Raw genomic sequence first — 21,248 nt, 5'->3', positions numbered from 1 at the left:
AAATTTTCATAATCATAAATTCATTTATCATAAATTCATATTCTTTCGCTATCATAAATTCATATTCTTAATTCCATTTTAGTGTTTAGAATTTCTCGTTGAAATTTTTAAATCTAACTGAACTAGTAAAAAATGACAAAAGCTAATGTCAATAGATATATCCTACCCGTTGGGACAAGAGCCCGATCTAACCACTGTGTGCAGACAATTGTAAAGAGACAGACATATTTTTTTTTAAATAAGCTATATTTACAAGGCTGTCGGTCCTTGATAGCCTAGTCGGTAGGGCGCTGGGACCATATTCGAGAGTTTCGTGGGTTCGAACCCCGCAGGCCGAAGATTCCCCGTGTAGTAAATGTGGTGACTAATGCACGTTAAATCTGTCGAGTCGCATAGTCCTCCATGTTCCCATAAAAAATCAATACCTCTGAGGGTACAGGATTGGAGATCAACCGTTCTCTGATTCAGGTCAAAATTACGATCTGTGGATGAATGAATGGATGAATGAATGGATCTGCCCTATAAACAGGCTGTGGCGTGTGTGTGACTGAAGACGAATTCTTGGCCATAGATGAACACTGAAGAACAAGAAACGTACCCTCTGCTTTAAATTTGCTCGGTTTCACCAAGCAGGCTTGCTAGTGTGGCAAGTAGGCTTGCTAGTGTGGGATTAGAAACAACAACAACAGGGCTGTCAATTTTCTAAGCTTTTTGAAGAAATTTCTTCTATTTCTCCGAATTCTTTCTTCTCCTTACGGCAAAGTTTATGTTAGCTCTGCTACGTAACAAAATGAAAAACAATTGCTCATTGTCTACAGAGACAGTTCAAAATTTCTGGACAGTAAAATAACGGCAATTGTTTTCATTGAAATCAAAACGAAACAGATCTGAAGCACGTTCTCTGATGACGTATGCTGACCACTTCGCAAACAGGCCAATCAGGGGTTGACTCTCATTTGCTGCTGATGTTCAGCTACGTGAACTTGTCCTAACAAACCACATCTTGAGATAAATACCCAAATATTTTAATATTATGGATGGTTGACTGAATGTAAATAATAACAAGCTTCCTAAAACTGGAAGAAATTTAGAAAACTTCCAGTGTATCTCTCCGCTTTATGTTATGCTTACGAGGTGACATGTGAACAGGCTTAATATTCTAGTAAGTTTTATTATTGCAATTTTTGTTTAAATTCACGCGAAATTTTGCCATTCATAAGAGTTTTCTGCAATTAATTAATCCTAATATTTAGTAAGCCTAAAACAAATTTAACAAAATGAATATCACAGCATAAATGAAATGTTAAGGTCTGTTTAGACGATCCAATTTTTTGGACAGAGATTGATTGATATTGATGGAAACTTGTTTTGCTTTGAGCTTGGATCGTGTAAACAATCATCCAAGAACTTGGTCCAACTTCTCGGACGATAGTAGAGCATGTTCTACTTTCCATCCAAGTTTTTTCTCCCTTAACCAATCAGCGTCTTAGGTTTTGTAACGTCAACAAACAGGCGGCATGTCATTTTGTTGTCATTTTAGTCCAAATAAATTGATCTGTTGCGATTTATTTGTGTTATTATGATTTTATTTAAATTTATTTAGTAATTTTAAACTTATGTCAGTATTATTTCATAATGTTGAATATGAACAACGCTCATGCGCAAGTTTTTCTTTCAAGGAATCAGTGACATTCAAGAACTTGGATAGTGTCGACGAATCATCCAATTTCTTGGACAGGGAAATCCGTCCAATTTCTCGGATTCAAGAAATTGGACCGTGTAAACAGGCCTTTAGGTTAGCCATGTTTTGAGTTTTATCACTTATTTGGCTATATTTGTGTAAAATAGCACTGTTTGTTAGTTTTTGGGTAGCATCATAGCAAGCTTGTGGAGTCTTTGAATTCATTTGTTATATGTTTCTTTGAAAGCTAGATAGAAGGTACGTACGTGTTATATTGAGAACACTACAAATATAACCATATTGGTTGGTGCGTTTTTTCAAGCTTAGGCGCAAAAATCATTAGGAAGTAACCCCTAGAGCCATCTGCGCTTAGCCTTACCAACGCCTCCTATAACTGAAAGCCTTCACACGGTTTTTCATAGTTAGTCCGATCAGACCACTGTGAAGGATATCCACTTACTGAACGAGTCATTTAATACAGAATATAGTTAAAATAAGAAAGTGGTAGCAAATATATGACTGAAAATTTATTTTATTTATGAATATTATTGGTTTGCTTTATTCACTTGTCAACCAATACAAATTCAATTCTCAAATATATAAGATAAATTTCTCTCCATTACTTTTATAAAAGATTTTGGTTCATGCGCACAACTGGTTCACTTTTTAAACAGTCTGCGCGGACTACTTATAAAAGACCATGTGGAGGCTTCTTGATGTAGGAGGTGATATCCTTACACAGTCAACCATTCATAATTTTGTAGATAGAATGTGTAGTTCATACGTTACTCAACAGATAAATGCATTTTAAATTATCTGCCTGCTGCTGACGTTCAGCTACGTGAACTTGTCCTAACAAACCACCTTTTAAGATGAATGCGCAAATATTTCAGTATTATAATTTTAATGATAGCATTTGTAGTTCATACATTGGTTAACAGATGAATGCATTTTAAATTATCCGCCTTTTGTGATTTTAAGTTTAAAAAATAACTTTATAATTTTTCTTCTCTTTTTTCATTTTTTTTTTCCAACTATATCTGATCTGAAATTATATTTTCCACTATATCTGAAACTATATTTTCTACTATATCTGATCTGAAACTATATTTTATACTATATCTGAAACTATATCTGATCTGAAACTATATTTTACACTTTATATCATAACCATCGTTGAACAGCAGACCTAAGCTACTTGGCATCATTATTGAAAGAAGAGAAGAATTTTAAAAAAATAAAAATATTTCGATTTTTTTTCAAATTAGAAATTTTAAAAATGAATGTCATATAATGAAGAGAAGTTACTCTCTGTTATTAAATCTTCAAACAAAAAATGTGACTACTTAAACTCTAATAATATCTTTATATAATATCATTGCTTATAATTATTTATTATATAAATAATTATAATAAATAATTGAAATTTTATCTGACATCTAAATAGGTTCTGATATTCTTTAAATCCCAGCTCCTTTAGCATTGATTCTTTTTTTTTCTTTCTTTCTCATTTAATATATTAGTAAAAGGATATTAGTAAACAAAAGTAAGATACATAAGCAGACATAAATTTTCGTTTGTTCGAAAATACCAATTTTGTAACGGGCGCAGCTATCTATATAGATAGATAAAAAATAGATTTTTCTAATTAAATAAGTTTTATGTTTATTTAAAATTGAAAATTTTTATTATTTATGATGACCAAACTAAAGTTATTGTTAAATTTCAAAAGACTAATTGTAATCAACATAATTACGATACTTTTTTAAGAAACAATTTATGTATAGAGAAAATAAAATGTTTTATTTTCATTTTAATGAAATTTCGTTCCTTTTTAAAAAAATCTATACATTTTAAAATATTTAAAAGTTTACATATTACCTTTTTTGTATGTGTTAATGCTAAACAAATTAATGATATAGAAATAAATATTTGCTTTAGATGTATGTGTTCTTCATATGTATATCTATATTATTGGTAAAAATTAATAAAATTTTTTAGATTAATAAAAATATGTATAAACGTATATTGTTCATAAAATCAAAATAATTTTAAATATAAAGAACTTAATACAATTTAAATTTTAATAATTCCATTTTTAACTAAATAGTTAAAATTCCTAGTCATTAAAAATTTTCTTCAATTGACTGCCAAAAATCAAAAAATTTTATAAATTATAGAATTTTAGTAAATTTCATTTATGAAAATGAATCATTACGTTTCTAATCACATTTGCTCAGAGTTGCTTCAAACTATTTATAACGAAAAGAAAACTGAAATATATAAATTTTTTTTTTTCAATTTATTACATTAAAAAAAAGCACTACAGTCATTTATGCAAAATTAAAATATATCATAGTCACTAAATGATAAAGGTATAAAAATGTTTAATTTAAAAACATTTTTAGAAATTTTTTATAAAAATTCAAATTAAAGGTACATTTTCAAATACATATGGCTTAATAAATTTAAAATAAATAGCAATATATAAATATAAAATAGGTGCTTAGTGCTTGATTTATAAATTAAAAATACTTTAGAAAATAGGATAAAAGAAATGTTCTCATGTAACCTCTGGAATTCGAACCTACGACCTTTAGGTTAGTAGGTTTAATTTTAATTACCTTTTAATTTCTTTTATAGTCTGAAAGAAATTAAATCTTTATATGCTATCTGAAATATATATCTCAGAGTATTAAACTAAAATACTGTTTGATAATTATTTAAAATAAGAAATTAAGCAGTTCGAATTTTAGATTGCTATATTAGTAAAAGGATATTAGTAAACAAAAGTAAGATACATAAGCAGACATAAATTTTCGTTTGTTCGAAAATACCAATTTTGTAACGGAATAGGAAAATTCCTCGAAAACCCAAACTATCCCTTCTTGTAGTGTCACGTAGGTAGTATACTAATAGCGCGTAGCTTTTTTCAGATCTCATTGGGCATGAGTGGTTTTTCTAGTATAACATGTGTCTGGAAAAAAGTATTTACAGATATTTTGGCTTTAAGCTAGATTAACCGCTAACTTATAAGTTTTGAGGCGTAGCTATAGCTACGTCACAAAATGAAAATTTGACTGATTGTCCATTGGACTCGCACGTGGATGTTTAAATTACTACATATAAAGAAGCATTCATACCAAATATGATTGCCTCGCCTTCGATCGCCGTTGAGAAAGAAAAGAACTTGATTGATGAGTTTTTAGCAGCAAAATATATTTCATAAATCAGCTTCTAGTATTTCTTATATGGCGATCGGAAGTGCGGCAGCAGCATTCAGGGTGAATGGTCCTTAAAAGGAACTGCTTGAGCTAGCATGAATCGCATTTATGTGTAATCGCACCTGTGAATCATATAAAGTGAAAATGCTATCAAAGCTTTAGGCAGAGAATTCACTAATCAGGTTCTCATTTTTTTCGGAAGATGATCGGACATGCGTAAATTGTATGCAGTAAAAACTGAAATTGTACTTGTAACAGCCTCTCACGAAAAACTTAAGCCAATCAAATTGCAAATACTGCGCAAGAGCTGTGCATTTTCTTATTGGTTAATGCAGCAGCATCAGAAAAATCGCACTTACTACTACTTCGACTAGACTGGTACCGTACGTTACTACTGCTACTTTGACTTAAATATTACATTTATTTATTTACAATCATAAAGTTCTTGATTGTTTTTTTTTTTAAATAATTATTCGTATTTTCAGTCTAGTGAATTATATCTTCTAACATTTTTTTAAAATGATTGTGTCTAATGTTCTAAAGGTGGAAAATGGCGTAACCACTTATATGGTTATACCTCATTTGTGTAAGTTTTGTCGAAAAGCTTTTACTACATATACTGATCTTTCTGAGCATCTTCTTCAAACCCATGGATATGAAAGTGCATCGAGCAGCAATGATTCTGAAGTAATAGTACCCGATGTCACTTCCAATGATCTTAAAGTTTTTCGATGCAATTTATGTCTAAATCGATATACTAGTAAAGCATATCTTATGAAACATATTTCGTTACATAGTGGGGAAAAACCATATTCTTGTGATGTGTGTGACAAATCCTTTAGTCACAAGTCAAATTTACAGAAGCACTATTATACCCATGATCCTGAGAAAGCAAAAAGATATGAGTGCAAGGTTTGCGGAAAAGATTTTACCTCAAAAGCATACCTTAAGAAACATGATTTAATTCATAAAGGCCAAAGGCCTCATGTTTGTAACATATGTAGTAAAGCATTTACATTGAAAACCAACCTCCAAAAGCATTTCTTAACCCACACTGATCAGAAGCGTGTATATGTATGTGATTTATGTGAGAAAGGTTTTACATCTAAAGGATATTTAGAGAAACACAGGTTAATACATATGGATGAGAGGCCTCATGTTTGTGGTGTGTGCTTTAAAGCATTTACATTGAAAACAAATCTTCATAAGCATTACTCTACACATTCGTCGATTAGGCCGTTTGAATGTCCGGAATGCGGCAAGCGATTTAAAATGAAGGTTGGACTTGACCAGCACTATGCAGTACATTCTGAAGTCAAACCATTTTGCTGTACAACGTGTCCTAAGACATTTAAAAACAAAAAAGCTTGTGAAAAACATGAAAGGACACATCTGGTTGTTGGTGATTGATGATATTAAAACCTGTAAATACTCATATTATAAATAAATGCATCATTATTTGTAGCTAATAATTATAAAGCTGAATTTGTTATTTGTCAATAGCAATTTTTTTTTACTGTTCAAAGGTATAAGGTGGTGCCTTTTTTAAGGTATTGCTAACAGTCATAACTAGGTTTGCTTTCAGGAAATGCAAGTTATTCTCTTTAATTATAGGAAAGCATCCTTCCTGTTAAAATTTTTGATTTATTTGTGTATAAAATTATTTGGTTTTTAATATTTTATTATATCAGTTAATATTGCATCTAAAATAAACCTTGACTGACAGACGTCTTATCTGTTTATTACGAGTGAAACCGTGCATTTTATTGGGATTCACTTAGATTATGAGAAAATTACTATATCAATGCTTGTATTAAAAGTCACCAAGTTTTGGTCACAACCACTTGCACTGAAATAAAAAGTCAAATCAATATGAAAAGTTGAAAAAAGAATCATGGAAGAAAACAAGCTGGAATAGTTTAATTTTAAGCCATCTTCATGCAAACTACTTTATATTTTCTAACATGTGCAGGTTAGTAGCACTTGTGCATTTGGAAACTAACATTTGACCTAATCAGGTGCTGATACAGAATCTATATGCTTTCTCCCAAGCTAAGTTAGGAAAGATTTTATGTAAAATAATATCTCTAAAGTAATTTTGTTTAACAGGTCAAATTTTTATTAATAAAATATGCCACTTGATAAAGTTCAACGAGATGCTTAAGATATTTGTTTATGACTTATAACAAACATATTTAAATAACCATGTTTTAAAATATCTGGAAAAAAAAGGATTGAATTGAAAAGAAAATTGACCTACATAGGAGTTCTAAGTTTATGAAGTTATTTTTCGATCATAATTATAGATTGAAATTTTTGCATTGTTCATTTTTAAGATTTTCTAATTGTTGTTAATAATGTTATTTAGAAAAAATTAATGATTTTTCATACATTTTTTTTTTAAATTCACATTTTGCATTTTGTTTCATAACATTTATTGTTTGCCTATTTTATCTCTATGTGCATCGTTATTAAATGAACATTATTCTGTTTAGTTATAACTACAGTATTTCACCAATAAAGTTGTTTACCAAAGAAAATCTTTTTTTTTTCTTTCCCTTGAGCATACAAATGCATTTTATGACTGAATATTTAGGTAATTTGCTGCTGATTGAAATGATACTATGAATTAGCATATCTGTGTCATTGTTATTTGCTAATTTCTACAATATTATACATTAGAATGACTCATATTGCATAAAATTGAAGAGAAAAAAATAGATAACAAACATAATGGACTTACTGTATCTAAACTTAATTTCAGAATTAGATGTTATAAGAAGTCTAAGTAAGGCCTAAACAAACTGGACCTAAACAAGTTTCTTTAAGTTTAAGCCATTCCTAAATCTTCTCCCTTGCCAAAATAAAAGAAGTTTTATGTACAGGGATGAGATTTTTCTGCATTTTAGTGGATTTCTGCTTTTGTTTCTCAAATTTCAGCCTTTTTATCAAAAACTTTGATAAAAAGGCTGAAAAGTTTTTTTCTTCTAAATATGTTTTTTCTGATCATTGAAATAAGATAATTATATTTATTTCCGATTTTCAAAGATAAATAGAAAATTCAAATTTTTACTTATTTTAGCTATTTTCTCTGCTTAGACGTGCAGAATATAAGATTTTTCATATTTCTACCCGCCCGCCAGATAGCTAATATTTTCAAATTCAGGCGTCGCTGCTTCCTGTTTGCTGGCGCAAAAGCAAACAAAATAATTTTGAAAAATAGCTGTGGATTTGCAGTGAAAATATTTATTTGCACATTTAATTAATCTTGTAAATTTTTATTTATTATGGCTAAACAAAACAATACAAACAAGCCTTTTAGATATCCCAAGCCGAGAATCTGCTAATATCTTGATTCTTATTCACACGATTTTGATATCAAACATCGATTTTCTTATTTACCTGATTCAAAAGTTGTGCATTGCGATTCTTATATACAAGAATTAAAAATCCAATAGCGTGATTTGTATTTACGCGTTTTTAATACTGAGATTATTTTTACATCTTTAAAAAGTTCTTTTTCCCATTTTCTTCATACAAATGCTTCAATTACATAAAGATTCTTTATTTTTGTTTTAATGGTATGAAATTATCTTTTCAGTGTATATACCAATAGATTGATTATACAGGGTTGCCACTCAAATCTGCAAAAAAAAAATTCCTTGTGATTTTTTATTTTTTTTTGCTGATTTGAGTGGCAACCGATTTCGCCATGCTATATATATAACCCTGAATATATTAAGAGGAAAAACATGATCACTGTGCTCTTGTATGAGCTGAATTAGGCTAACCATACTAGTTATAATTGCTGCAAAAACTTTGAGAAAAAAAGAACAACTGAACATACTTAAAACGAATAGTGTTATAGTAAATAAACTAGTTTGATACAGCTGAAATATCCCATATATTACAGTTTGAGTGGTTACCATTTAAGATGAAAATAAGATACAAATTTTCCCAGTTTCTAAAGAAAAATTGCCTGTTATTTTAGGTGATTTTTAAATTCCTTGTATGTTCCAGGTTTTTCATGTTCTCCTTGTGGAGTGGCAGCCCTGTTATATATGCATATGCACTTTAATATGTGAAAAATCACAGTTTTCAACCCTTTTTTTTTTTGAACCAATAGGCGAATTTAATAATTCTAAAAGGAATACTGATATCTAATATCATAGCTGCCAACTCTTCTGGATTTTCCGGAAGATTTTATTTTCACATTTCAAGTAGTTGCAAAACTCATGTTATTCCTTTAAACATTTTGAATTATAATAATAATTATAAATGAGTTTGATCACCATTACATGTAAATAATTACAACTAATTTATAAAAGCATAATAATCTTTACAATAGCTAATTCCAATCTGATCAAAATATAATCATATTTATGAGTAAGATTATTCTTTGGTAATAGTTTTTGTACCACTTGGAAAATCCATTCTTGGAATGAGAGAAAATTGGCAGGTATGTAATATCTACTGAGTTACTAATTTAAATCATCCTTGTAAAATATTTTTGAAACTTCGCAGCAATAGGAATAGTTGTTTTACAAACTGTACAATAGGAGTTTTAAAGCTCAATTTTCATTTATGAAAATTTTTTTAATATAAAGAATTCCTCCAATTGTATTTCGTAAGCTTAAAAATAAAAGGATATAGATTTTATTATATTAAATTTTCTTCGGAAATTGTATAAATAATTTTTAAGTTTTATAGCCAGATTTAGTTTAAAATGGACCCCAGATATTTTTTTTCTGTGGAATGCTTCTGATAATTTTGTCTTCATCCTAGTTTTTTACTAGTTAGTAAAAGCCAAATCCTCTTTAAAAAAAACTATGGTACATAAAAAGATCTTGTTAATTTAAAACCACAATATTTTTTTTTCTTTTTTAAATAGAAATACTCCTTTTTCTAAACATACACCTGACTCTTTTACCTTCCAACAAATCGAGATTCCTAGCTTTCTGTAAAAGCAATGATAAATATGTGGTCATAAAAGTGAATGTGAAAAAGAACCTAATATTTTGTTTAACACCTATAAACTGAGGTTTTCTTAGAGACCAGATGTAAAACATTACCCAGGACATTTCTGACCCATATCTCACTTTTTTATAAATTTCGATGCGACTAAGTAGTTTTGAGTGCAATATCCAGCATTTGGGGTTTAAAAAACTGAAGGAATTTTAATATTATAATACATAAATAGTTCCATTCCAATTTGATGACAATAAACAATTTTTTCCACTAATCAGTGACTAATGCAACTAAAAAATTGTTACAGTTCAAAGAAAAAATATTATGAAACTTTTGTTTAAGCTAATTCTTTGTAGTGGTATCAAAGGTCAGCTTTGAATGTTAAATGTGTTTCTAATATTGCATTTTGGTTTGGTAACTTATTTTGATTCCACTAACCAATGACTGATGCACCTAAAAAAAATTTACAGTTCAAAGAAAAAATTTTGCACTTTAACTCTTTAATTTAAGCGAATTATTTGAAAATTGTTAGCAATACTAAGTGTTTAAATGTTAAATGTGTTTCTAATTCTGCATATTAGTTTTGTAATTTATTTTGAAATCATTAAAGGAATTTCCATATCTCTTAAAATCTTAATATTTTTTCTAATTTTTTATAAAATCTTCAGATATGCTTTTTCAGCCAACAAATTTTATTGTAATACAAACATACATTTTTTATTCTTTAGATCTAGTATAAGTACATTATTTAATAAACTTTTGAAAAGTTACTCAGCAGCTTCCAGGCCTAAGCTGTGCTTAGATTAATTTTTGTTTTACCATGTTTTATGGTTGCATGGTGCTAAAACTCTTAGTTTCTTCTCTTCTATTTCACTGTTAAATGGAAGATCTCATTATTACATTATCAAAAAATTTTTAGAAGATTTCACTTTTACATTATTTTATTACATTCATGATTTATTTTATTGATTAATATAAAGCATTGTTAACTATCTTGTGAATTAAACTGTTGGCCTTTCAGAAAGTAACTAAAAATATATTCCATTCAGAGTTCTCATTAAAGTCCCTAAACAACCTCTTAGCTTTAGGACAGTTTCAGTGACAGTTATAAAAGTAGTGTCCAGGTATAGTAAAATGACTATACTACAAGATAAAATCACTTTCACTTATTGGGAAACTATGGAACTTTGCAGTAAAGAGTACCTATCTCAAATACAGTAAGAGGTATATTTAAAAAAAAGTTACAAAGGCATTAAGTGATAAGTTTCTTCCTACTTAAAATCATTTCGTGTCACAACATGAAGAATATTGTGAACAATAAAACTTGCATTTTAAGTATTATTTTTTTAGCTTCAAGTTTTCAAATAAAACTTACACGCTGTTAGTGCATTTACAATAAAGTATAAAGTGACTAGTTTCTTTCCCCTCAAGAATGTTTCATCGTGTCACAACATGCAGGACATTGTGAGCAACAAAAAAATTTATGTTTTAAGTGCTATTTTGTTAGCTGTTAATAGTACTGAGGCAAAGATGGTGAACCTTTTTGAAAAGATTGCTAGTTAAAATCCGATTTATAATTTTTAGGTGTATAGCTTGCCACTTGTTCATTTTTCTTCCTGGAAAATAATCCTTAAACCATTGTACATTGATTTTAAACTATAGAACTTTATTATGCAATTATATTTGTGGTTAAGTTATTAACTTGTTTCAAATGGAAATCCAATTAATAGTATTTTAAAAATATTTCAGTTTAACATTAAGCTAAGATAAAAATTTCTAAAGCAGGCTCCCTTTGTTCTAAGCAATAATATGAAATTGAAGTAATTAATTCTAAATATTTTTAGTTGTTTTAGATCTCTTTTGCAAAATGGACTTTCTTAGTGGAGTAGAAAAATGCCATATTGAAACTCTAAATTTTACTTTTCCTGAATCTGCGTATAATGACCACTATCATTAACCATGTTTTTTTAAATTTTTTATAAGGTTTCATTATAACATTATAAATGAGTTTGACCACCACTGCATATAAATAATTACAACAGTATATACAACACATTATAATTACAGCATGTTAGTGTATAAAAGTAATTTAATATGTATCTTTCATGTAGGTACCACTGACATACCAGTAATGGTCCATCTAATAGCACAAATGTCATAGGTTCTCAATCTCTGCACTAAAGTGTGCTAAACTGATAAGGCTCTCTACAACTTAGTAATTCATTTTTCCCTTATCTTGAACTAGACCTGAAAATAACCACTCGCGATGTGGGGAGTCAATAAAAAAAGGAACGAACTTAAATTAAATAAACAACCGGTTACTTTTTCAAATCGCTTTTTTAAAAAATTGCTTAATGATAAAAGTACATCAATGGTAGAAAGATACTGAGGAAAACAGAATTTTCGTTACTATGTTCAATGCCACTATTCAAAATTTCTATCCTTCAGGATCCATCAATTTGTGGTAGAAAGTGATCTTTAACAATTCACATATTTCAAAGTTGTAATGTATACTTTAAATGTGTTTTGCCTCCCCAAATCTTAAAAGTCAGTATGTTTAACTAAATTTTGTCACTTATTTATATTATTTTTATTGTTGAATTAACTTTTTATAGTCTTAGATCTTTTCTAATATGAGTTTTTTTTTTAATTAAATCCAAGCAAAAAAAAAGTTTGCAAAAAGTGGCTATTAAATTAAAAGGACTTAATATTGGCCACCAACTCATTAAGTTTGAGGAAAAAGTAGCTACTAAGTCATTAGAATACTGGTTACTAACTGAAAATTTAAATTTTCAGATCAATCTTGAACCGTTCTTAAGAAGCTCCAAAGTTTTGCAACCAAGACAAAAATCCAATCATTAATCACCACTGTATCATTAACATACACCTTTTTATAATTATAGCTGATACAATTAAGAGGGTGGAAATGTGTATCATTTTGCACCCTGCATTTTAAATATAAGGTTTTTTTTTACCAACTTGTTAAAACTTCAATGATGGAAAAAAAAACTAGTTAGCATGAAAATGTATTCAATATCAATAAGGAATGAAGTTAATGTGTTATCAAAATAAAAATAAATTTAATCCATAAAATGTTTATGAAAATTTATGAGCTAATTCTATGTACAAAATGCAGAAACAAGCAAGGTTCATTCTAAATAAGAAGGTTTCTTCCCGAATAACTCTGATATCCTCTTTATATCATCAATATATTCGTGTCCAGCACACTTTTTACCAGTTAAAGGATCAATAAGATTTCCTCTCTCATATATTATCTTCTCAATTGCATGAGTAATTTCTCCTTTCTTCTCCGGTAATTCCTAAAAATAAATAATGAAAATCAAACACTGAAATGAAGAATAAATGTTCATCCACTTAAACTTGAGGTTAAAAATTATTTTGAAGAAAAATCATTTGCAACTTAATTAATTTTTTCAGATTTTTGTCTCCTGGGCAGAGTAATAAACTTTTATTAAATATTCGATCATTTTTATGAAATATCTGATCATTAAGAAACATGTAGCCTATAATAGTGTAGAACGCATTCAGATTTAATTAAGATTTGATAATTTAATATATGCAAATGCAGAATACTTTAGCAATCTGTCTTATTTCAATATTATAAGTTTTCCTTTAAAGAGTAATGTATTCAAATAGTTAATAATATAATTCAATAGTTAAAGTGAAATATTAGAAATAAAAACTTAGTTACAAAGTAATTGATCCTTGAATTTAGATTCTTTCTTAAATAGCTGCAGAAATTTTAAACATTATGGGTGTTATGGTGCCATGGATGGAGCTTGTCTTTTACATGCAATAGCACATAATATATTAAATAATACATAAGTTATGGCTTGAGAGGTGTGTAAGGAAGTTGTGCAGCATGTAATGGAGCATTGAGATAAGTTCTTGATTGTATAATGTGCCATTAGGTTTTCCCAAAATTGAATAAATATGATCACAGTGTTCACTTCCTTTCAAGAAGTCTAAAATTAATGGTTGGAAATGCATTTTTATAGCACTATAAGTTTTTTAATTAAACTATTCCATTGATTAAATACAAGAAACCATGGCTAATTTCATCAAATTCATATTTTATATACATTGGAAAAATACGTTTTGCTGCAAACCAAGCCCGAATTTTGAAGATAGCGAGCATCAAAGCTGCAGGTAATCAAAATTTACATTTATAGTCAGACATAATTTGAAGATTTCATAATAATATTTACTCATCACTGGTTGATATTTTAGAAACATATTATCATATTATATTATATAAAACTCATTTGAAACAAGACTTTCATTTTTATTTTTTAGTTAGAGATGTTATAACTTAAGAGTCAATATTATGAGTTTCATAATTCTCAAAAGTCAATTTTAAAATCTGCTATGATTTCTACTTTTTTTTTTTAAAATTTATTTATTTATTTCATTTTTTTTATTTTTTTTATTAGTCACTTTTCTGAAAGTCCTAGGGTTCAAAAAAATAGAAAAGTAATCTGAAATATAGTTCACTTAAACTATGATTCCAATTTTAGTTTAATGCAATTTAATTAAACTTATCCTTCTTGCTTATTTGCAATCTTAAAAATCCAGTAGTTACAGTAAATTAAAGAAATTTAAGTTCAAATTTATAACAAAACCAGTCAACGCCAAAATGAGTTTCAAAACAGGTCAAATCCAAAATTTTAAAAATGAACACTCTGTCGTTTGACTTGCCCCAGCCTCCGCATATTGTGTTTTAAAACACACAGTCTTAATGTTTCTTAAACAAAAGAGTTTTAGTTCCTATCTCATTTCGACTAAAAGTTACAGAAAATCAGCTTTTCCTGAAAATTTTAAGCCTTGGCTGGTTTTGCAAACAAAATAGCACACACGTAATATATTCCAAATAAAATAACTATCAAATTTTTTAAATAAAACTTATATAAATCTTTGAAAATAATAGTTAATTTTTCTAAACTATTTATTTCCTTATGCCAAGCAAAAATATTTTGTTTCATGTGTTAATTTGTAAAAACTAATTATTTTTTTAAACGATAAAGAAATCAGTGAGATATGCTATTTTGCTTTTTAAGACTCCTATTTTCAAAATATAATTATTTAATGCTTGACCCTTTTTAAATTATAATACTATACAATGCCCCCACATTTAAAAGGTTAAGTATGTGTTTAAATGCTTTAAAACAAAGTTTTCACTGAATTGGAAAAAAAAATTACTTAGAATTGACAATAGAATATATCTAATAAAAGAAAAAAATAGGATCAGTGTCTTCATCATAGAAAAAAAATGGGTGAGAATTTCTCACCCTTTCTCAAAAACAGGGTGAGATTTCAGAAAGTTAAGTGAGATTTCTAAAAACTAAAAAAACACAAATAGACTTGAAAAAAAATCATTTCTTTTATTATAATACATTTTTAACGTCTTCTATTTTTTAAAGCATTGAATATTCTTGCTGCATCATCATAGAAGATTTTGCCTTTACTAGGTATTTGTCCATCTTACATTAGTGCATAAAAAATTTGAACGTCTTACATGAAAAAACCTTACCTACGGTAAACACGTGGTTGCAGAGAAATGTGTTCTGAAAGGGGTTCCGTGGTTCGGTTGTGTTCTGTTGTTCGAAAAGGTTCTGAACAATACTGGTAAATAGGGAAGCTAGATAACGGAGCAAATGTTGAAAATAATGAAAGATCCAGGAGGAAAAGTGAAACGGATTTTATTCTAAATAGCGTAATTCGAAGCTTCTTCCAAAATGCGAGAAATTCGAGAATTTTGAAATTGATTTATAGAATGCGCGAATTTCTTGCAGTAATAATTTTTTAATGCGAGAAAAGAAAAAAATATGCGAGATTCTCGCGTTCTCGCGCTGTAGTGAAAAAAAACACTGAGGATGTAGAGAAATTTATAAATAAATATCACTTAATACAATAAATATCACATATACAATAAATAAATATCACAAATAAATAAATATAAATACTAATATCAATGAATATCAAATAGTTTTTAAATTATAAGACTAAAATGTTATTATTATTTTATTTGTAAAGAAAAGGATAAGAAAATTCAGAAACTTACTCTTATTAAAACATAGTCTCCTTCTTTACATTTGTTAGTTGTATCAATAACATAGTGCTGGGAAGATTCCTTAAAATACTAAGAAAAAAAAATATTTCCAATCAATTACACAAATAGATTTGCTTTAAAAATATAAAGTAAGCACTTAAATAAATAAAACAGCTTTTTAAAGAACATAAAGACATTTATGTCACTAATGACCAATGTCACTTTGACCAATGTTACTTTGACTTATGTCACTTTGACCAATAAGCTTTATCTCGCTTCACTCACCAATTTTATCTCAGCCTTATTCAATACCCCCAGTTTTTATACTTTAATTTGAATACATTAAAGGTAAAGAATATTTGCTTATTATGAATCCCCAAAGTAACTTGTACATTTTTTAATTGGATTGCTTCCCGCTTTCATTTTGCCTTAGTTTTGTGTCTGTTCAATACCTTAACTTTTATAATTTAATTGAAATGAATACATTGGTGGATGTAATGGCCCAGCTCTCCAATCCTGAAAATTGGTTGTGTTGATCTCATCAGATTAACTCTTAAATTAGTTATGCATTAAAACAACAAAAGTGCATTGAAGTAGCATACGGTAGGGGGAAAAATGCCTATAAACATAAAAGTAAAATTAATATTTTTTTATAAATATTCAAACCAAAAGAAAGAATAAAAATTAATGCAAAAGAATAAAACGACGAAAAACAAATCACGTCAAAAAGATATTCAAAGCAGGGTTGGGTTTTTGCCGTCAAAAACTGGTTTTTGACTTGACAGTGGTAAAAACCGTGTTTTTACCGGTAAAAACTGTCAAAAACCTACCATTTCCTTTTATTTATGGCATATAGCGGACAATATATTATTTTCACATAATTGCCTTTATAAAATGTAAATGATTGCTATTGATTTTTCAACTATATACACGTATTCTTATAGAAGGATATACATTCATACAGAAATATTGTAGTATTGAAAATAGTGATACTTACTTTAATCATTATAGCTTGATTTATAGGATTCAAAATTTTGCACTTCTTAATTGTTAGAAATAAACAAACAAACAAAAAAGCTTGGATCTATTAATAAATTCAGGAACTAAAATGAAGAATTTAAATTTGGCATTTCTTAAATATTAGAAATAAGCTAAACAAAACTTTCAAAACTTCTAACTACTAACAAACTCTATGTCAAGAAATACTGCTATTTTGTCAAGTTAAAAGCTTTTATTCGGTTGAAAAAGCACATTAAACAAAACTTAATTACAAACAAAATTATATGTTCAGTAGTCGGGGTCACTTTGCCGAAGCATACGATAGCAAGTGACTAATTTTGTGAATTTTTCATTGCCCAGTCGATTTTTGAATTTAGTATGGATGAGTCCAAAATTCGAGAATAATGAGGATTCGAAATCATTGAGGATAATGATAACAAAAGGTTAGTGCAATGTTGCCAGGAAACTCTAAAAGGATTTCCCAGGCTTTTTCATGTCTCATTTCTGTGTAAAAATGATAAGAAAAGTTTATAAAATGATAAGAAAAAATAAAATGATCAATGAAAAAATAAAATCCTCATAAAATGATAAGAAAAGTTTATTTTATGAGGCTTTCTTTTTATGTGTACATGTGTTTCTCAAAGCAAGATTTTATGAATGAAAGTAATCAATCTTGACATTCTTCAGTAATGTAATATGCCCAACAAAATGCTTGGAAATGTTGAAAATTTTGATTAGTATCCTAATATTTTATTTCAAATAGTACATTTTGATCTAATCATGTTGGGAAAATGCAGGAATCTGTTCTTAAATATCTTTTAGCAACTTTGTTTTAAATTTTATTGCCAAAAAATGAATTTTAAATTATACAGAGCTCATTCTAGGCAGGGTAAACAGGGTGCAGCACCCTGCTGCCCTTTTAGTCAAAAGAATCCACCCTGTTGCCCCTGAAGTAAATTAGTGTCCTGATGTAATAAGACTCCATTCCCTTTTTGCCCTTTCTTTCCTCAACGCTTTAATTTTTCCCCAAGCTCTATAGTAGATTTCTCAAATTTTATTTTTAACTCTTTTTATTTAGTTTGTCATTGCTGTCAATACATAAATTTGTAAAAGAAAGGAAAAATAGCCAACACACCCTCTTGTTGCACTTGTCTTTGAAAGTTTGCAGTTACTTCCACTATCATTAAATCATAATTATTATTAATCATTTTAATTATTAAATCATAACTACAGACACTTAAAAACATACATTTATTATTTTATTAANATCACTATTAGTTAACATAACAAAATATAACACTATTAGAACATAACAAAATATGCCTTAATTTATGTTTTAGTTAATGTATTTTTAAACTATTTTTTCTATTTTGACAATAAGTTCCTGATTAACTGCAAACCTATAAAAGCATTTCATTTATCAAACTTTAAACCTATCTTATAAGTATTTTTACCTCTTTCAATGTGTCCTATATTATTAGATATTTCATTAGAACGTTCAAATTATATATATATATATGTATAATATTTTGCCACAGATCACGATACGCAAATATCCCTAAAAAAACGTGTTAATTGTACAGTAATATAAAATACCATTGTTAATCTTTCATCCATGACATATTTACTTATAGAAACTTTCATTACATCACGCAGGTCAGATGTAATGACTTTAGCAAAAAGTAGTACACTACGAATGCTCATTGTGCTAAAGAATTAGAATTTTTATGATTAAATCATAAATTACAAAAATAATTTTAAAAAACTTTCAACTGTAACAATTTTTATTGATAAAATTTCAAATTAATAATCTTACAATTGTATCAAAACATTTGCTTTGAGCTTAGTTTGCGATGCTATGATAGTTGTAGTTGTAGTTTATTTACGTCGCACTAAAGCTGCACAGTTGGCAACTGTCTGGGGGATGACAAGCCATCCCAATTTTGATTCTCTGTAGATGGGATGCTCCCCCCCCCCACTTTGGTATCCTGACGACCTGTGTGCGAAGTCGAGCACTACACAATAGAGCAATTTTAATAAGGACCAATACTGCACACCCAAATGGGCTACAGATGGCGTCGAGCAGAACTCTCTACCTATGGCAGCACCTCACATTCTTTCACCATTAGCGTGTAGAGAGTCATAGAATATGGAAGTATGTTAGTTTTTGTCTTGATTTTCATATAGAATAAAAAATTTTAAGTTTGGAAACTATTAGCGGTTACAAAACTCGAATACGCCATCTGGGAAGAGACCGGTGTCATGCCTTTGGCCCTTCCCTCTCCTCCTCTTTTCAGTTGTATAGGAATGCACTACGATATTTTCCCTTTTCTTGATATTTTTTTTTCCTTTTTATTTAAAAAAAATATTTTTTAAACTTCCGTGATGCTTTTCTTTAGAACTATGTTTAATGTAGTTTTCAGTTCCATATAGTTTTCCAACTTAGAAGATTTTAATCTATATGAAAATCAAGAGAGAAACTAACGTACTTCCTACCTCTATGACTTTCCACACGCTAATGGGGAAATCGTGCGAAGTGTTGCCATAGGTAGAGAGTTCTGCTCTACGCTACCTGCAGCCCATTTTGATCTCTAATGTGGAACTGAAAACTGCATAAACATACTTCTAAAAGAAAGAATCATGGAAATTTTAAAAAAAATATTTTTATTAATTAAAAAAGAAAAATATTAAGAAAAGGAAAAAATATCGTAGCACATTCCTATCATCTTGTCTTCTCCCCAGATGACGTATTCGAGGGTTGCGATTGCCTATGGAATGAATGCCTGATTAGCGGAAAATATTTCCCCCCGAAAAACTCAGTAATTAGGCTCTTCTTTCCTTTAAATGGTGATCGGCTATGAGCGAATTGCATGCAGTATAAATTGTTCTTAAAGGAGATCGCTGATGAGACAGCTAGACTGCAACTCTAGTGCTGTAAAATAGTAATACTCCTTTACCGCACTAGATCTGCACAATAGGCTATTAGCATCGATCTGGAAAAGATCCCTGAAGATGATCCGAAGACATGCCATCACAATTTTGATCCTCTACGGAGGAGATGGCATCCCGCTTCGGTAGCCCGATGATCTGCGCTCGAAGTCAAACACTTTACTGTAAAACAGTTTTACGAGGACCATTACCGTACGCCCTCGGTTCCTTCATAGATTGATCCGAGTGGTCACCCACACGCACACTGACCGCAGCCAGTGATGCTTTGACTTCGGTGTTCAACAGGAATCCGCGTCTTAATGAACAGTCCACTTTGAGACCCATGTAAAATGAGATCAGTAAAGAGGTTGCCCAGCAGATCACCGAAGTCAAGCATCACTGGCTCCGGTCAGTGTGCGGGTGGGTGACCACTTGGATCAGTCTGCGTAGGGACTGAGGGTGCGCGGTATTGGTCCTCCTTAATCTGTTCTATCGTGAAGTGCTCGACTTCGCGTGCAGGTCGTCGGGCTACCGAAGCAGGGTTGCCATCCCCTCTGCAGAGGATCAAAATTGTGATGGCATGTCTTCGGAGCATCCTCCGGGATGTTTCCTAGACAGTCGCCAATAGCCTATTGTGCAGCTCTAGTGCGACGTAAATGAACTACTACTACAGTAAATAGGTTGAGAAGTCACATCAACTATATATATTGGTTCCTGGAGTCTGATAGATTCTTGAGCCATGTGAAGTTTTCTAAATTTAACTACTTAAAGATTAAAATTCGATGTAAATCTATAACGGAATTTTGAATTGTGAATATTTTTTGATTGAATTCCAGTTTTTGTAAGTATATATGCAAATAAGGACGGTTCGATTGCCTTTCCGTTCGAGGATGGTTCAATGGGTCAGGGTGAGCCTGTTTGCTCTGCTGCATGCAGCCCCTAGTCTTGGCTAGGTTGTTTAATGACGGGGCCTGTGGATTCGGACCTAAGCTTTCGCTCACCTTTCTCCATCGACTTAATACTCAAGGTTATGGGCCGTTGAGTAAACAATTTCTTGTTGTTCTCATGCTGTTACGGTTATAGCCGTCTCGGCGATGATTCTTAAAAATGCGCTTGCATACAGGCCTCCCAGGTTAGGTCCCTTAAGATATTTTTTCTTAAAATAGTTTTCATTGCTAGTTACTTAAACTGTAAATCAATGATAAGCATTTAAACATAAATTTTAATTCCGTAATAGTATAATGACAAATTTGTAGTTAATATTTAGTTTTTGTAATTTATTTAATTATTTTTTTTTCATTACTATCCAAAGATACTTTATCTATTCTCTTAAAAAAAAAAAAAAAAAAAAAAAAAAAAAAAAAAAAAAAAAAAAAAA

The 21,248-nt window shown here is 29.6% G+C and overlaps 2 protein-coding genes across 2 annotated transcripts; one reads left to right on the top strand and one right to left on the bottom strand.

The window, feature by feature from the left end:
• Positions 1-5,268: 5,268 nt before the first annotated feature.
• Positions 5,269-7,445, top strand: LOC107443507 (oocyte zinc finger protein XlCOF6). Its single transcript, XM_016057403.3, has one exon. The coding sequence runs from the start codon at positions 5,425-5,427 to the stop codon at positions 6,313-6,315; it is 891 nt and encodes a 296-aa protein (XP_015912889.1). The 5' UTR covers positions 5,269-5,424; the 3' UTR covers positions 6,316-7,445.
• Positions 7,446-12,963: 5,518 nt separating this feature from the next.
• On the bottom strand, positions 12,964-18,742 carry LOC107443508 (mitochondrial ribosomal protein S17; the record flags this gene model as incomplete). Its single annotated transcript, XM_043048160.2, is given in 3 exon segments — positions 12,964-13,193; positions 15,956-16,033; positions 18,539-18,742. Coding segments are annotated over 3 exon segments (357 nt in total). The 3' UTR covers positions 12,964-13,022.
• Between the last annotated feature and the right edge of the window lie 2,506 nt (positions 18,743-21,248).

The sequence above is a fragment of the Parasteatoda tepidariorum genome, chromosome 9 (assembly GCF_043381705.1).
Source record: "Parasteatoda tepidariorum isolate YZ-2023 chromosome 9, CAS_Ptep_4.0, whole genome shotgun sequence".
Lineage (NCBI taxonomy): Eukaryota > Metazoa > Arthropoda > Arachnida > Araneae > Theridiidae > Parasteatoda > Parasteatoda tepidariorum.
The sequence above is the reverse complement of the archived record's forward strand: the minus strand, read 5'-3'. Positions and strand labels throughout refer to the sequence as shown.